Source organism: Emys orbicularis, chromosome 18, assembly GCF_028017835.1.
Source record: "Emys orbicularis isolate rEmyOrb1 chromosome 18, rEmyOrb1.hap1, whole genome shotgun sequence".
NCBI classification, from domain to species: domain Eukaryota; kingdom Metazoa; phylum Chordata; order Testudines; family Emydidae; genus Emys; species Emys orbicularis.
Genome location: NC_088700.1, coordinates 549076 through 565237, shown reverse-complemented (window position 1 = coordinate 565237; position 16162 = coordinate 549076). Strand labels below are relative to the sequence as shown.

Genomic DNA, 16162 nt, shown 5'->3' with positions numbered 1-16162 from the left:
GATTAATACCGGGGGGAGCAAACAGCTGTGCATCTCTCTCTGTCAGTGTTATAGAGGGCGGAAACTTTATGAATTTACCCTGTATAAGCTTTATACAGAGTAAAACGGATTTATTTGGGATTTGGATCCCATTGGGAATTGGGTGTCTGGGTGCTGGAGATACGTAACCTGCTGAGCTGTTTTTAGTTAAGTCTGCAGCTTTGGGGGCTGGGTCTGTGTTGCAGCAGGCTAGTGTGTCTGGCTCAACAAGACAGGGTTCTGGAAGTCCCAAGCTGGCAGGGAATACGGGCTCAGAGGTAATTTCAGCACATCAGGTGACAGTCCCAAGGGGGTCTCTGTGACCGAACTCATCAAAATGCTCTCTTAGGTAAAGACTGACAGACCATACACTTATAAAGCTAGGATTTAAAAAATAGTATGCAAGAGCAGGGGCTGGTGTTTAGTGTGGGCAAGCGTGGTCTAACCACAAGTAAAAGTATGGCACATCTGATGTGAGAAACTATAAGTAATCTATCTAAATGCTTTCTTGCTGGTACCCTGCTCCTTTTCCTTTTCATAAAAATTGGGTGAGGTTCCAGAGGATTGATAAGGGCAAACATAGTACCTATCTTTGAAAAGGGGAACAAAGAGGAAGAGAAGTATTATAGCTAGGGTGACCAGACAGCAAGTGTGAAAAATCAGGACAGGGGGTGGGGAGTGGGGGTAATAGGAGCCTATATAGAAAAAGCCCCAAATATTGGGACTGTCCCTATAAAATCGGGACATCTGGTCACCCTAATTACAGCCCAATCAGTCTAACTGCAATACCTAGAAAGATAATGAAACAAGTTATCAAACAATCACCTAGACTGCAGATGAACCCAAGCACAGAGGCTAATAGGGTAATAACTAGGGCTGTTGATTCATGGCAGCTAACTCATGCGATTAACTCAACAAAATTAATTGTGATTAAAAAAATTAATCGTGATTAATCACAGTTTTAATCGCACTGTTAAACAATAGAATACCAATTGAAATTTATTAAATATTTTGGATGTTTTTCCACATTTTCAAATATATTGATTTCAATTACAACACAGAATACAAAGTGTACACTGCTCACTTTATATTATTTTTGATTACAAATATTTGCCCTGTAAAAATGATAATCAAAAGAATTCACCTAATATAAGTACTGTAGTGCAATCTCTTTATAGTGAAAGTGCAATTTACAAATGTAGATTTTTTTTTGTTACATAACTGCACTCAGAAACAAAAAACAATGAAAAATTTTAGAGTCTATAGGTCCACTCAGTCCTACTTCTTGTTCAGCCAGTCGCTAAGACAAACAAGTTTGTTTACATTTATGGGAGATAATGCTGCCCACTTCTTATTTACAATGCCACCAGAAAGTGAGAACAGGCATTCGCATGGGACTTTTGTAGCCGGCATTGCAAGGTATTTACATGCCAGATATGCTAAACATTTGTATGCCCCTTCATGTTTCGGCCACCATTCCAGAGGACATGCTTCCATGCTGATGACGCTCATTAAAAAAATGCATTAATTAAATTTGTAACTGAACTCTGGGGGAGAATTGTATGGCTTTGGCTCTAGTTTACCAGCATTCTGCCATATATTTCATGTTATAGTAGTCTCGGATGATGACTCAGCACATGTGCATTTTAAGAACACTTTCGCTGCAGATTTGACAAAACGCATAGAAGGCACCAATATGAGATTTCTAAAGGGAGTTATAGCATTCGACCCAAGGTTTAAGAATCTGAAGTCCCTTCCAAAATCTGAGCGGGATGAGGTGTGGAACATGCTTTCAGAACTCTTAAAAGAGCAACACTCCGATGCGGAAACTACAGAACCCAAACCATCAAAAAAGAAAATCCTATGTCCTGTGTTGGGTATTATTCAATATTTTCATCAGTGACTTGGATAATGGGGCAGAGAGTATGCTTACAAAATCTGTGGATGACACCAAACTGGAAGGGGTTGCAAATTGGAGGACAGGATTACAATTCAAATTGACCTTGAAAATTGGTCTGAAATCATCAAGATGAAATTCAATAAATTCAATAAAGACAAATGCCAAGTACTACAGTTGGGAAAGAAAAATCAAAATGCACATCTACAAAATGGGGAATAAGTGGCTAGGCAGTAGAATTGCTGCAAAGGATCTGAGGGCTAATGAGGAATGAACTAAAAACTGATAGTTATCTAAGTGCAAGTGATCATGATATAAAAGACAGTTACCTTTTCCGTAACTGGTATTCTTCGAGATGTGTTGCTCATGTCTATTCCACAGTAGGTGTGCGTGCTCGCCATGAGCACCGGTGCTGGAAGTTTTTCCCCTAGCAGTACCCTAATGGGGGAGAGAGCCCCCCGCTACCCCTGGAGTGGCGCCTGCCTGGCGCGGTATAAGGGGAGCTGCGCGCTCTCCCCACCCTCAGTTCCTTCTTGCCAGACAACTCCGGCACCGGGGAAGGAGGGGGGGATGTGGAATAGACATGAGCAACACATCTCGAAGAACACCAGTTACGGAAAAGGTAACTGTCTTTTCTTCTTCGAGTGATTGCTCATGTGTATTCCACAGTAGGTGATTCCAAGCTGTATCTGCTGGAGGTGGGTAGGAGTTCACAAGTTCTCGGGACGGAGTACCGCCCTGCCGAACCCGGCATCATCCCTGGTTTGGGAGACTATTGCACAGTGCGAGGTGAACACGTGAACCGAAGACCATGTGGCGGCCCTACAAATGTCCTGAGTAGGGACGTGGGCCACAAAGGCAGCCGACGAGGCCTGCGCCCGTGTCAAGTGTGCCCTAACAATAGGTGGCGGGGGAACACCCGCCAGCTCATAACAGGAGCGGATACATGAAGTGATCCAGTTGGACAATCGCTGAGTAGAGATCGGCTGGCCTCTCGCGCGCTCAGCTGAGGCGACAAACAGCTGCGAGGACTTTCTGAATGGCTTGGTTCGCTCAAGGTAGACAGCCAGAGCCCGCCTCACATCGAGCGTGTGGAGGCGGCATTCCTCATTAGTCGTGCGAGGTTTGGGGCAAAGGACCAGTAGAAAAATGTCCTGACCCATGTGGTAGGCGGAGACCACCTTCGGGAGGAACGCGGGATGTGGGCGGAGCTGGACCTTGTCCTTATGAAACACAGTATACGGTGGCTCAGAGGTCAGAGCCCTGAGCTCCGAGATCCGCCTGGCCAACGTGATAGCAACCAGGAAGGCCACCTTCCACGAGAGGTGAGACCAGGAACACGTGGTCAGTGGCTCAAACGGGGGCCCCGTAAGCCGAGCCAGCACCAGATTCAAGTCCCACTGCGGGACCAGGGGCTTAGAATACGGGTAAAGCCAGTCCAACCCCTTAAGGAACCGGCCGGTCATAGCATGGGAGAACACCGTGTGTCCTTGCACCGGGGGATGGAAAGCCGACATGGCTGCCAGATGCACCCTGACCGACGAGGGTGCCAGGCCCTGGGCCCTCAGGCGGAGGAGGAATCAAGGATAAGCTAGATTGGGGCGGCCGTTGGGGATACACCTTGGTCTGTCGCCCACCTAGCAAAACGAGACCACTTCGCCATGTAAGAGCGGTGAGTGGAGGGCAGTCTACTCTCAAGGAGGATGCGCTGAACCGGAGCTGAGCATGTCCTCTCCTCGCCACCTAGCAGCCATGCCGTGAGGTGAAGAGCTGCCAGGCTGGGGTGCAGGAGACGGGCCCGGTCCTGAGAGAGCAGGTCCAGGCAGAGCGGCAACAGTCACAGCGGAGCCACCACCAGGCCCAAGAGGGTCCCGTACCAGTGCTGCCTGGGCCACGCCGGGGCAATGAGGAGGACCCTGTCCTTGTCTGTCTTTATTTTCTCTAGGACCCTGATGATCAGCAGGAACGGGGGGAAGACATATAGGAGTTGCCTGACCAGGGCAGGATAAAGGCATCAGAGATAGCGCCCCTCCCTAGGCCCCCCCGGAGCAGAACCGGGGGCATCGTCGGTTCTGTCAGGCCGCAAATAAGTCCACCTGGGGAGTTCCCCACCTCCAGAAAAGCTGGAGGGCCACTTCCAGGTGTAGGGACCACTCGTGCTGAGAGGAAAAATCCCTCCTCAAGTGATCCACCCTCACATTCCGGGCACCTGGTAGGTGAAAGGCTTTTAGGTGGATATCGTGGGCTATACAGAAGTCCCACAGGCTGAGGGCTTCGTGGCAGAGAGTCGGGCCCCGCCTTGCCTGTTGATATAGAACATCGAGGCCGTGTTGTCCGTGAGAACCCTGACTACCTTGCCCTTCAGGTGCGAGCGGAAGGCCGTACACGCCAGCCACACCGCCCTGAGTTCCTTGACATTTATGAGAAGGGTCAGGTCTTGCGGAGACCACAGGCCTTGGGTCTGACAACTCCCCACATGGGCTCCCCAGCCCAGGTCTGATGCATCGGACACCAGCTCCACGGATGGGGCCCTGTCCCTGAACGGGACCCCTCGGAGCATGTTGCTCAGTGTGGACCAGCACCGTAGGGAGGCGGTCACCGAGTTCGGCATGGTGAGGACCTTGTCCAACCGGTCCGTGGCTTGGGAGAACTGCAAGGCCAGCCAGAGTTGTAGGGGCCTCATCCTGAGCCTGGCGTGGCGGACCACATACGCGCACGCCAACATGTGACCTAGCAGCTGTAGGCAGGTCCTGGCTGTCGTCACCGGGAACCTTACGATCAAGTCGATGAGCCCTTTCAGGGTCTCAAACCTGTCTGGGGGGAGAGAGGCCCTGGCCGACCTTGCGTCCAGGAGCGCCCCGATAAACTCTATGCGTTGGACCGGGACTAGCGTTGACTTGGTGTTGTTTACCAACAGGCCCAGGGCGGTGCATGTGGACAGGAGGAATGCCACATGATCCCTCACCTGCGACCGGGAGGTGCCCTTGACCAGCCAGTCATCCAGGTAGGGGAATATCTGGACCCCCCGGCGCCTGAGGTAGGCCGCTACTACCGACATGCACTTTGTAAAGACCCTGGTGGCAGTGGACAGACCAAACGGGAGGACCGTGAATTGGTAGTGATTCTGTCCCACCACAAAACGGAGGAAGCGCCTGTGCCCCTCGAATATGTGGATATGGAAGTACGTGTCCTGTAGATCGAGGGCCGCGTACCAATCCCTGGGATCCAGGGAGGGGATGATGGAGGCCAGGGAAACCATGCGAAACTTGAGTTTTACCAAGTACTGGTTCAGACCTCGCAGGTCCAATATGGGTCTGAGCCCCCCTTTGGCCTTCAGTATAAGGAAATACCGGGAGTAATACCCCTTGCCCAGGAACTCCTTGGGCACTGCCTCTATTGCTCCTAGTTCCAGGAGCCTCCCGACCTCCTGCCTGAGCAGAGCCTCGTGCGATGGGTCCCCCAAGAGGGATGGGGGCAGGGGGTGGTTGGGTGGGTAGGAGGTAAACTGGAGGGTGTAACCTTAGGAGATGGTGTTGAGGTCCAAGGTGAGCCGCGACCATTCTGGGAGGAACGCACACAATCGATTGGAAAAAGGAAGCTTTATTGGGGGTGGATCCCTGCTGAAAACTGGCGGAGTACCCCCAAGCATCCCGTCAAAACCGCCTTTTACCTGCCTGTTTGCCCTTAGAGGACCCAGGCTGTGGGGCAGGCCGCTATTGTCTTTGCGGGCGTTTGTTATAGTCCCGTTGCTTCTTATGGGTGGCCTCGTATTTCGGGAGAGTGGCCTGAGCGGGAGCCTGCTGTGGCTTGAACTTGGGTTTTGCCGGAGCAGGGACATAGAGGCCCAGGGTCTGGAAGATTGTATGGGAGTCTTTCATGCCGTGCAGCCTTGTGTCCGTTTCCTCCGCAAACAGCGCCTCCCCGTCAAAAGGGAGATCCTGCATCGACGACTGTGCTTCGCTGGATAACCCAAAGAGCAGAAGCCAGGACGCCCGTCTCATGGATGCCGCCAAGGCCATGGACCGTGCGGCCGTGTCCACTGCATCTGAAGCAGCCTGCAGAGACGCCCTTGCGGCGGCTGCCCCTTCCTCCACGAGCACCTTAAACTCCTTTCTATCGCGCTCCCAGAGGGAGTCTTCGAACTTGCGGAGGGATCCCCAGAGATTAAACTCGTAGCGACCCAGGAGAGCCTGATGGTTTGCTACCCTCCGCTGGAAGCTTGACGACAAATAAATTTTTCTCCCAAAACCATCCAGCCTCCGAGAGTCTTTGTTCTTTGGGGTCGGGGCTGGCTGTCCCTGTCGCTCCCTGTGGTTGACTGACTCAACCACCAAGGAGTTGGGCACTGGGTGGGTATACAGATGCTCGTGCCCCTTAGTGGGTACAAAGTACTTGCGCTCCGCCTTCTTAGAGATGGGAGCCAACAAGGCTGGTGTTTGCCACAGGGCATTTGAAATTTTCGCCACCCCTTCATGGAGCAGCAAGGCCACCCTGCCCGGTGCCGAGGGGGACAACACATTGAACAGGGAGTGTGAGGGCTCTTCCATTTCCTCAGCCTGGAGATGGAGGCTCACTGCCACCCTTTTTAGTAAGTCTTGATGGGCCCGGTAGTCCTCCTGCGGGACGGAGGGGGACGGGGCCGCAATCAGCTCCTCCGGACAGGGCGAGGAGGCCAGTGCGGTGCTTTGGGTGTCGGTCGGCACCGGAGGATCCACCACCTGGTCGGACTCCTGGCATGGTACCGAGGAAGCGGGGCCCGTTGACTCTTTTCTTGGCATTCTAGGGATGGAGGCCGCTGGTGCTTCCGACGCCCCGGCCACCGAGCGAGCCCCCACCGGGGGCAGCGCCAGAGGCCACGGTGCCCACTGGTACCACTGGGCCAGCCACGACGCACGGTGCCATTGCACTTGCTGAGGCATCGGTGGGGCTGGCCGATCAGGCTGGCTAGCCTGGCCTGTAGACGGGCAACTGAGAACAGAGGACGGGCTGGCGTATGACACACTGCTGCCTCCAGACCGGGAGTGGTGGCAGTGCCGGGATCTACGTCGACCATGGGACCGTGACCTCGAGGCGGGAGAACGGCACCGACGGTAGTAGCTGCTCCACGAGCGATCTCGACGGGCAGACCTGCAACGGCAAGGAGCCAGCGATCGACGCCTGGAGCTACGGTGCCTTGGCGGAGACTTTGAGCAGGATTCTGAGTGGGAATGGCATCAATGGTCATGCTGCGACCGACTGCGGTACCGCCTTCGAGGCAAGGACCGTTGGCGACGTCCGCCACGGTCCCATCTGAGCTCATTCCGTGAAGATGAGCGGTGCCGGGAGTCCCGATCAGATGGCACCCATCCAGACAGTCTGGCCGGTGTCGAGGGCGATCCACATGGACTGAGCCCTGAACGGTCTCTGGGCAGTGAGCGATGTCGGGAACGTTCCCTCAACCGAGACCGGTACCGGGCCGGTGGTGACTGTGGCGATCCCAGTGGCGGCTTGCCTCTGGAGCACGGGGCCGACATCGGTGGCGCTCCCGGCACCGGCATGGACATGACATCCTTAGCCGTCTGGAGGGCTTCGGGCGTAGATGGCATCTGGACATCCGGAGGCCTGCTCTGAAGGGGCCGGCTACTCTGCTCCGGGTGAGTCGGAGGTCTAGGACCCGATGGGGACCGAGGACTACCCGACATGGGTCTGGTCTCTGTCCCAGACTTCCCTCGGTGCCGTTGCGAAGAGGGAGTCTTTCCAGTCCTCTTGGCATGCCCTGTGGAAGGGGAGCGGTGCTGATTAGTCGAGGGTTCCGGAGGGTCTCCACGCACCAACACCGCAGTGCCGGGTACTGGATCAGAGCGGCGTGCCGGGGTCGGGGCCAGCGCCTATTCCATCAGGATGGCCCGGAGACTAATGTCCCTTTCTTTTTTAGTCCGGGGCTTGAACGACTTGCAGATCTTACACCTTTCGCTGATATGGGTTTCTCCCAAGCAGCGCAGACAGTCTGTGTGCAGGTCACTCCTTGGCATAGAACACCTACAGGAACCGCACGACTTAAATCACGGGGCATGAGGCATGCCCCGGCCTGGGCTCACTAACTAACTAAACTTCACTGAAAACTAAACTGACTACAGGTACTACTGAATGAACAGTTCTGGGGACAAGCTGCAGCAAGGCTGGAGCTGAGCAGTTCAAGACGCACCTTCACTGGCGGCAAGAAAGAACTGATGGTGGGGGGAGCATGCAGCTCCCCTTATACCACGCCAGGCAGGTGCCACTCCAGGGGTCAAAGGGGGTGCTCTCCCCCCTACGGGTACTGCTAGGGGAAAAGCTTCCGGCACCGGTGCACGTGGTGAGCACGCACACCTACTGTGGAATACACATGAGCAATCGTTCGAAGAATAATTTAATTTGCTATGCACAACAGAATATAGTTCTCTCTGGTAATATACATACATTGAAAAGGCCAATTTCCCAAAGCTGAAAACAATCATGAGCAAAACTGAGTGGGAGAAAATATTTAAAAATAAAAATGTTAATGCTAATTAGGAACTATTTAAGAATATTTTAATAGATGTCCATAAATACCAGAATTTCAGTCACAAAAGAAGGCTAACTTGGTTAAAAATGCCATCCTTGTTATGAGGAAAGGTGAAAGCAGCAATAAAAATAAATATTAAAAAATGGAAAAATGGAGAAGCTGAGCACATAAATACAAATCAGCAGTTAGGAAATGTAGACAATTGATAAGGGAAGGTAAAGATATGAGTGAAAAATGTATGGCCAGGAGGGTTGGGGACAATAAGAAGGAATTCTTTAAATAGATCAATAACAAATGAAATCCTAGAAATGATGCAAGTCTGATACTAGACAAGAATGGTAAAATTATCACTCCTAATGAAGTAAATGCATAAGTATTCAATACATATTTCTGTTCTATATTTGGAAAAAGGTGGAATGATGTATTCACATCTTAAAGTGATAATTACATACTTTCTCTTCCATCAGTAACTGGGGAGGATGCTAAATAGCAGAAATTAATGTTAAACACTTTTAAATATGTAGAACAGTTTAACTTGAACCCAAGAGTATTAAAAGAATTGGCCAGGGATCTCTCTGAAACATTAATGCTGATTTATAAACAAATTTTGGACCCCTACAGATGTTCCAGTGGACTGGAAAAAAAAACAAATGTTGTGCCATTATTTACAAAGAGTAAATGGGATGGACCTGGGAAACAATAAGTCAGTTAGGCTGACTTAAAACCCAGGCAAAATCATGAAAAAGGTAATATAGGATGCAATCAAGTAAATATTTTTTGGGGGGAATAGGTCTTATAATACAAAATTGTTTGTTTGTTTTTTAAATCAGATAAAAAGTTTGCTTCATAAAGATATTTGTTGACAGAATACACTTAGATTTCTGTAAGGCATTTGATTTAGTCCCACATGGCATTCTGATTTAAAAAAAACAGCACTATTCTAAACTAGTGTAGATCATGCTAAATGAATTACCAACTGATTAACTAATAGATCACAAACAATAATTACACTGGTCTACAATTTTTGAGAAGTCGTCTGCTTCAGAGATAAAATGTGCTATTTATTATGTATTTTGATGTGCTGAATTCAAATATGACAATTAAAACAACTGATTGGCTACTGTTTCTAAGATATTTAAGTTTTTACATTTTATGTCTATGTATATTGTGTAGATAGTAGAGTTTTAATCATAAATTGTAAACCTAGGTCTTTTCATGTGTTTATGGTTGCTTTACATGATAATATTTCACCTGTCCTGTTTATGTAACACTTTAAAAATCAGCAAAAGGGTTATATAAATAAAATTTATTATGAAACAAAAGGCAAAAAACTATTATGTACATAGTTTAGTCCTAGTCAGTGTCTACTCGGCGCTTCTTGGCTTGTCTCTTGTATTCATTAAATGGAGCATCTCTTGTCACTGTCCAGCAATAGTCTGCAAGCATTGATGGGCTCCATTTGCCCTGATAGCGTTTCTCCATTGTTGCAATGTCCTGGTGAAATCGCTCGCCGTGCTCGTCGCTCACTGCTCCGCAGTTCGGTGGAAAAAAATCTAAATTAAAGTGCAAAAAATGTATCTTTAGTGACATGTTGCAACCAAGGCTTTTGTATGCCTTGAGGAGGTTTTCCACCAACAACCTGTAGTTGTCTGCCTTGTTGTTTCCGAGAAAATTTATTGCCACTAACTGGAAGGCTTTCCATGCCGTCTTTTCCTTGCCACGCAGTGCATGGTCAAATGCATCATCTCGAAGAAGTTCACAAATCTGAGGATCAACAAAGACACCTTCCTTTATCTTAGCTTCACTTAACCTTGGAAATTTTCCACGGAGGTACTTGAAAGCTGCTTGTGTTTTGTCAATGGCCTTGACAAAGTTCTTCATCAGACCCAGCTTGATGTGTAAGGGTGGTAACAAAATCTTCCTTGATTCAACAAGTGGTAGATGCTGAATACTTTTCCTCCCAGGCTCCAATGACTGTCGGAGTGGCCAATCTTTCTTGATGTAGTGGGAATCTCTTGCACAACTATCCCATTCGCAGAGAAAACAGCAGTACTTTGTGTATCCAGTCTGCAGACCAAGCAAGAGAGCAACAACCTTCAAATCGCCACAAAGCTGCCACTGATGTTGGTCATAGTTTATGCACCTCAAAAGTTGTTTCATGTTGTCATAGGTTTCCTTCATATGGACTGCATGACCAACTGGAATTGATGGCAAAACATTGCCATTATGCAGTAAAACAGCTTTAAGACTCGTCTTCGATGAATCAATGAACAGTCTCCACTCATCTGGATCGTGAACGATGTTGAGGGCTGCCATCACACCATCGATGTTGTTGCAGGCTACAAGATCACCTTCCATGAAGAAGAATGGGACAAGATCCTTTTGATGGCCACGGAACATGGAAACCCGAACATCACCTGCCAGGAGATTCCACTGCTGTAGTCTGGAGCCCAACAGCTCTGCCTTACTCTTGGGTAGTTCCAAATCCCTGACAAGGTCATTCAGTTCACCTTGTGTTATGAGGTGTGATTCAGAGGAGGAGGATGGGAGAAAATGTGGGTCCTGTGACATTGATGGTTCAAGGACCAAAAGTTTCATCCTCTTCCTCGTCTGACTCAAGTGAGAATGATTCTGGTGCATCAGGAACCGGCAGTCCTTCTCCGTGGGGTACTGGGCGTATAGCTGATGGAATGTTTGGATAATGCACAGTCCACTTTTTCTTCTTTGACACACCTTTCCCAACTGGAGGCACCATGCAGAAGTAACAATTGCTGGTATGATCTGTTGGCTCTCTCCAAATCATTGGCACTGCAAAAGGCATAGATTTCCTTTTCCTGTTCAACCACTGGCGAAGATTTGTTGCACAAGTGTTGCAGCTTATGTGTGGGGCCCACCTCTTGTCCTGATCTCCAATTTTGCAGCCAAAATAAAGGTGAAAGGCTTTCTTAACCATAGTGGTTATACTGCGCTTTTGTGATGCAAAAGTCACTTCACCACAAACATAGCAGAAGTTATCTGCACTGTTCACAAGTACGAGGCATCTCTGCTCACTTTGGCTAAACAGAAATGTGTCCCTTTGCAAAATCAAACACTGACAAATAAGAGAGCACAACACTGTATGATTTCTAGAGCTCATATAGGGCAATTTGTTCAGCAGAGTGATGTAAGCTTCGTTATGATTGCATCATCCATGACTTCTAGGAATAACATGATGCAATTCATATCATGTATGACGCAATACCAGCTTCAGAATGCATCATTCATTGTTTTGCCTAAAAAGCAAGTACTGTCCAAACCCAGTCATAGATTTATTCATAGATCCAGTCAAAGATGTATTTTAGTCATTTCTGGTTTAAATTGAGATCCCTTCCCTTTATAACTCACTTATCCTCCGCCATTCCCAAGTCAAGTCGTATATACTGACCCAATAGCATATCTTGAAAACTAGAGCCAATCAACAATTTTAAGCATCATTTTCGTTCTCAGTGACCCAGAATTAGTAAAGTTTGACTACATTTATTTCAGAAGCATTTTGGCTGTAGAGCAGTGTTATAAATGGGAAATCATCATCAAACGGGGGTGTTTCTAGTGACGTCCCATAGGGATCTGTCTTTGGCCCAGTGATTCAATATCTTTATCAATGATTAAGGCTACGGTTATGTCACAGAAGTCACAGAATCCGTGACTTCCAGAGACCTCTGTGACATTTTCTGCCTCAGGGCTGGAGCTCCCAGCCCCTGCCCTTGTGGGGGGACCCCACAGCTCCCAGCCGTGGCGGGGGGACTCCCCAGAGCTGCCCAGCTGCGGCAGGGGGCGAGGGGACCCCCACAGCCGCCCAGCCCCCACGGGCGGTGGGGGACCCTGGAGCTCCCACTTGCTGCAGGTGGCAGGAAACCCTTCTGGAGCTTCTCGGCCACCATGCAGGGGGGTCCCCAGAGCTCCCACTCACCGCAGCGGCGGGGGACCCCGGTATCCCAGCAGCGGTGGGTGCTGAACCTGCCTTCCTCCCCATTTTGTCAGGGATATTTTTAGTGAAAGTCAGGGACAGACCATGGTCTTCTGTGAATTTTTGTTTATTGACCATGACCTGTCCCTGACTTTCACTAAAAATATCCGTGACAAAATCTAGCCTTAACTATGCATATTCTAACTATCCATATAAATGTTTAAATTTCAGCCGTACAAAGGTCTTGGACTCAGTGACATATTGTGGCAGTGGGACCCACAAGTTATGTGCATATTGTGTTTTATATAGTTTTAACTTAGTTCCTTTTCAATGTCATTGTGTGTTTGCTCTTGTACTATGAATAGACTTGGCAGAATTAATTTCTTTAAATTTCAATGGATAATATCAATATTTATTTTTAAACCTTTTTATTTTTATCTATTTAAATTTTCACAGTTGTGGGAAATTATGGAGGGTTTAGACAATTATGTAATGACAGATGTTGAGATTCAAAAAATTAAAGCTTAATGACCATTACAACATAAATTTATCAACATCATATGTCAAAATACGAAGTAAATGTCCAGTAATCAAAGTCTAATAAGTTTTCAAGCAGTATTTTTCTTACCTTGCTTATCTATAAATTTTGATCATTATCGATGGAAATATTTTTTCAGTTTGTCTGTGTGTGTACAGTGAAATTGATGTTTATCATTTTTATCAATAAAAATATAATCCTTCCAAGACTAATTAAGAGATAGGTAACGCAATGAAGTGTATTGGCAATAAAGATATAAAATTTTATATATCAGGCACAATTTTGAATGTCATAAGCATTGAGAGATTTGAGTCTTACATTTCAAAAAACAAGTTTCACTGACAAACTAAAATACCTTTTCTTTTAAACATGCGGTGATTTATTAAGAAAAATCAGTATGAAAACCACATACTTGCTGCTTGTTCTCTTTAGAATATGGTAACATGGTTGAAACATGGAACATAATCTCATGCCCTTGATACACTGTATATATGGAATATATTCCTGTTGTATCATCTGCAAAGGAAGAAAACCACTCTCAGTGGGATTATGCAATACTACATTTCTAAGGAGAAAAGGAAACTTCATTTCCTGTCACAGGACAGTCTCAGGGCACCTCCTTTTCAGATACATACTTCTTACTTGCCTTTAAACAGCTCAAAATTAATAGATTATAAAAGATTATAAAATCTTGACATCCTGCATAATTTAAAGTATATATAATGTTTCTGCCAGTAAGCCCAGTGGATTTACCCTGAAAGGAGATATGTATTCAGCAACTCAGTGAAAATGCATCATGAACATAAACAATTGCAGCCACCAACACACATCAGTAGAATCTCCATTCAAGAAATTCATAATTCAGTAAAATATACTCCTGTGTTTGGGGCTGACAGCCAGTGCATATCTACATTCTCAATCATGGCCTTCGACTGAATAATGAACTCCTCCTGCAGAGTCCCACTGGAAGACACGTATCCAGTTTAGTTTTATTTTAGTACACCATGAATTCGAAGGAGTCCTATCCTGCAGAGACTTGTGCCTGACAAGTCTAATTTTTGTCTCTAAGAGAAAAAGGAGCTGAATGTGACTCTTCTTTACAGTATGTGAAGTTGTTATGCTATTTAACCACCCGTAGCTAACACCATGACACAGAATATGTGGCCAATTCATGACAGGTAAGATGCAGTCTAAGAAAACAGACAATGTGAATTTGTGAGGAATAAATAGGGCTGAGACTGCATCATGGAAATCCTCCAAATTCTAGGCTCTGTCAGGGGGCAGAGTGGGATGGTAGGGAAGCTATGCCAAAGCTGGGGGGCAAAGTGCCTATGTTATTTCCTATTACAGACAGTGGGGATGCCTCTCCATGCTGATATTCCCATTGCAAGCACTGTTGTGAGGAAGGGAGTGTCTCACATTGCTTAGCCATAACCAACCCCAGATGATTAAGGAATGGGATTAGAAGGTTTTGAAAAGAGTGTGTCATGACAGACATAGCCTCAGTGGTGGTAACTGTATCAGGTAGCGTCAGTGGTGGGGAGATCAAGATTTACCAATAATATTAAGAACATTATTATTATTTGATGAAAAATGGCAAAATGTGTCTAATAATATGTTTAGGAAATAGTATCTGAGTAGGTCTCTTCTCAGACTGGACTATTACTTTCTGTTATGTAAACAGTATATGAGTGTGCTTACATTCTGTACATATGCATGCACACTAACAGCACATTCACAATGGACCTGTCACCAGTTATTTTAGCTGAAATCTTACTTTTAGTGTCCAGGCCTCCTCTGTAGCCTGTCCAGCCCTTCAGTGTAATTGTGTCACCCAAAAGATTCAATAATCTTTGAAAGCTGTCACTTCCAGTTTCTACAAGTGGAGGAAAGCAGTGTTAGGCATGAAACAGTTCATCGGTATGGCAGATGCAACTGCACATTAACCATAATACAGAACACACAGCCTACTCCCCAGCTTATATTCTGGCAAGAACTGCTTCTTCATGTGTGTCCCTTTTCTATATTAATTCTCTAAATATCTGCATGGGTATATTAGAAATTTAATACATGAAACAGGAATGTGTGAGCTGACCCACTGGTTCAACAGTAGAGGAACACGCTACCATGTGGGGAACCAGAATTTCACAATTGAGTTCAATTTGCCTCGTATCACCCAAGCCTGGGAGCTCTCTGAAAACAGCACTGTCAGTCTTGAGGAACAGGTAGAAAAAGGGATCACCGTGTGTTTACTAAACAGTGCCTCCCTCTTGCTAATTCTGATGACACAGGGACAGTCATCATGATGCAGGGCCTCAAGTAAGGGAAAATAAAATGGGAAATAAGTGGTACTTTGGGATCCTAAGCTCCACTTCCTCCAATCCCTTAAGAAAGTTATGGATGTTTTTATTTCAAATTTGGCTTGCTAACTTGAGAGTATAAATATATTAGACAATACCTGAAAACAGCACCAACACACCAGAAGCTGGCCAGAGCTTTAATCATACAAAACTCAATTTTTTTTTCAAGTGTAATTTTAAAGTATACAAAGCCCTCATTAAGAAAAAAGTCAAAACCCAAAAGTCTGGTTTTTTTTATTATTGTTAGCCAGGTGAAAATAAAAATTCACACAAACACAACTATTCAAAGAAATTATATTTAATGTGTAAGAAATCAAAAGCATTCTTTTGGGTATACAACAATCTCAAACTCTGGAAAAAAGAAAACCAACATTGGATACAGCCTCTTTCCAGTTGCCCAAAAGTTATTTTTCAAATATCTTTAGAATTATTGTAAAGAAAACCGGAGTTCTTGGAGATGTCCCTGCATATTCCTATTTATGGGATATTGCACCATCCTGTGGTGCCTTGCATTAGAACCCTTTGAACCTACCCTTCTAGCAGTGTAGCTATGGCACTACTGCACCACTGCCCCTCTCCAGTTAAAGGTAAATAACCTTCATTTCTTCTTTCAGTGGCTCTGCATATTCCCACTTATGGGACAGATTGATAGAGTACTGAGACTAACATGGAGGTGGGAACATAGTCTTAATTGAATAAACACTGAAGCATCTCTTGCCAAACCCAGTATCGACTCTAGAAACCAAATTCAGAGTATAATGCTTGGTGAAGGTGTGTACCAAAGTCCAGGTTGTAGCTTTGTAGATCTCAACATCTGGCACCTGCCTCAAACAAGCAAAAGAAGCAGCCACAGCTCTAATGTAATGTGGTCAGATTGAAT

The 16162-nt window shown here is 46.6% G+C and overlaps 1 protein-coding gene across 1 annotated transcript in view; it reads right to left on the bottom strand.

Annotated features, from left to right (window-relative positions):
- The window catches only part of GARNL3 (GTPase activating Rap/RanGAP domain like 3), a 199076-nt gene that overhangs the window by 89617 nt on the left and 93297 nt on the right, over positions 1–16162 (bottom strand). The window contains exons 11-12 of the mRNA XM_065418845.1: positions 14700–14798; positions 13335–13438 (exon numbers count right to left, since the gene is read on the bottom strand). Coding sequence (XP_065274917.1) covers positions 13335–13438; positions 14700–14798 — 203 coding nt within the window. The remainder of the gene's footprint in view (positions 1–13334; positions 13439–14699; positions 14799–16162) is intronic.